Source organism: Vigna angularis, chromosome 2, assembly GCF_016808095.1.
Source record: "Vigna angularis cultivar LongXiaoDou No.4 chromosome 2, ASM1680809v1, whole genome shotgun sequence".
In the NCBI taxonomy this organism is placed as follows: Eukaryota; Viridiplantae; Streptophyta; class Magnoliopsida; order Fabales; family Fabaceae; genus Vigna; species Vigna angularis.
Window position 1 is genome coordinate 40,561,413 of NC_068971.1, and position 2,219 is coordinate 40,563,631.

The 2,219-nt window shown below is 33.1% G+C and overlaps 1 protein-coding gene across 1 annotated transcript; it reads right to left on the minus strand.

Annotated features, from left to right (window-relative positions):
* Window positions 1-626: 626 nt before the first annotated feature.
* On the minus strand, window positions 627-1,354 carry LOC108327563 (uncharacterized). Its single transcript, XM_017561254.2, has one exon. The coding sequence runs from the start codon at window positions 1,236-1,238 to the stop codon at window positions 777-779; it is 462 nt and encodes a 153-aa protein (XP_017416743.2). The 5' UTR covers window positions 1,239-1,354; the 3' UTR covers window positions 627-776.
* Between the last annotated feature and the right edge of the window lie 865 nt (window positions 1,355-2,219).

The window sequence follows — 2,219 nt, forward strand, 5'->3', positions numbered from 1 at the left end:
ATAATAAATATTAATAGTCATAATATTTATATAATTTAGTAGTGTTTGATTAAAAAAATATAAATGAGTAATTTCTAAAAAAAATTCTCTCTCTCAAATTTTCGTTTCCTTCATACTACAATAAATTGCCTGGAGCGCTTTAATTCCCATGAGTTATAATTTTCTAATCCCTCTTAAAGAGTATGTCCACCTTGTTGTTTATTGTCCATTTAATGAGGGTAAAATTGGGTTATTAGATTTTATGGGGGTGCATTCATTTGTAGGACACACGAAAGTGATGTGAGTGTGGGAAAATGACAAAAAGTGGGGAAAAACTAAAATGTCCCAAAGTTCTTAGGTGTTCATAAAAAATTTTGGACAAGGGAAAAACTATAATTTCAGAAAAAATGAAAACTAGAATTGGCGGATTTTTTTTTTTAATCCAATATTTTCAAATTATTATGGGTTCTTTTCACCAAAAGACATTTAATATTAATTGTGTGCCAGTTAATTATAGAAACATTATAATTATTGATATATTTGAAAATATTAATATTTTTACATATTTATTTTATATAATTAAAATTATTATTACTATTATTATCATCAATTTGCTCAAAAACCAAGCTTTTTGGCTCTGTAGAAGCTCCCAATAATAATATTAAATCTTATTAAAAAAACAATGTTTTCCAGAACACACAAACTAAAACCAGAAACAAAGAAAGCATAAATATAGTATCAATCCTTAAAAAGTCGAGAAAACACAAGACAAGACAAGATTTGACTGAGACAATGACTCAGATTGGTGAACCACAAGAGTAGGTGATGTTACAGGCGTCTCCAACGTTGAGTGTGTACTGGTGCACAGGTCGGACAAGGAAGGGTGGCAAGCGAAGCAGAAGTTCACACACACATTGGCTGTCCACTTCCTTGGCCCACCGGCAACAGTTATCTTCTTCAGGGGTCTGGTGGTGTCGGTGACCGTGTCCATGTCTGTGGTTATGTCTGTGACTGTGACTATGGTGCCTCTCTCCGTCACCATCTTCGCCGTCTGGGGATGGAGGAGAATCAGCTGGTGGCGCTCCATGGCGGAACGGCAACCTGGAACATGCATAGTTCACCAGTGCAAATTGTGATCCACAGAGTGGGCGTGGAGCCTTTGCCACAGGAATGAGTGGGGGTTTTAGTTGGCTCTCCGTCTTTGTCACTAACGTTAGCAAGAGCAGAGCCACTGTTATTAGGTTGAGAATCTCCATCATGTCGAATGTTCATGTGATATGATACGAACCCTTGGAAGGTGCTTATATATATACTGTGGTGTTCCTAGGATCTTTTGTGCTTGTTTCTGACGGGTTGTTTTACTTTTGGTGTTGCTATTATAAAATGTGTTCTCCAAGAGTGTTGTCCTTGTTTCAAGTTTATCATGTCTTTTGTGTGATCATCAAGTTTGTAGGTGACAGGGCAATGGTTACTCCAATTACCCACCTACCTTCTTCCTGGACAATTTTTTGATTAGTTAATCTTATACTGTTGTGTGTTAAAAGGTGCTTGTGATAATTAATATGCACGAAGAATCAACATGCAAAATTAATGAGATAACAAAAAGGAGTTGCAAATATGTAGATATGTAAAGAATACATAACGAGAAAAACTATTTAGGATTTGAGGGAAGTAATTCTAAATCATTTATAAGTCAGATTTTTCATATTAGTAGATGTCAGATTTGTGAGATTTCAATTTCTACATTGAGGAGCGGATTTTATGTACAAAATTCTTCCTTCAATCAACATAAATTTATGAAGAACTGTTCTGCATATTTTCATAGGATTGATGACCCTATTGTATCCTTTGTGAGTTCTCCTTTTAACGGAATAAAACACAAAATTCTAAAAAAATGTGTATCTTTTTAACTTACCTCTTGAGATATGTGTGAAAGCAAAATAGAAAATGGAGAATAAAACTTTACAAAAATACAGAACCAAACTTTACAAATATACAAACTCTATCTTTAGAACATATGTATATATTTACAAAAAGACGACTTAGAACTACCAAATACTTGACCTATAGATATCTGACAACGACGTCGAAAACTTAATAATATTTTCTTAACAATCAATTTTTAGAAAGTGCATTGATAATATATAATATTAACAAAAGTCGAATCCACGAGAATTTAATAAGTATATTTACAATTAATTTTTTGGTTTTTGGATTTTTTAAATATAGAGTACATGTAA

Bases quoted from the DNA above. Each gene is read 5' to 3' on its own strand.
- LOC108327563 (XM_017561254.2), bottom strand. From the start codon at position 1,238: ATGATGGAGATTCTCAACCTAATAACAGTGGCTCTGCTCTTGCTAACG.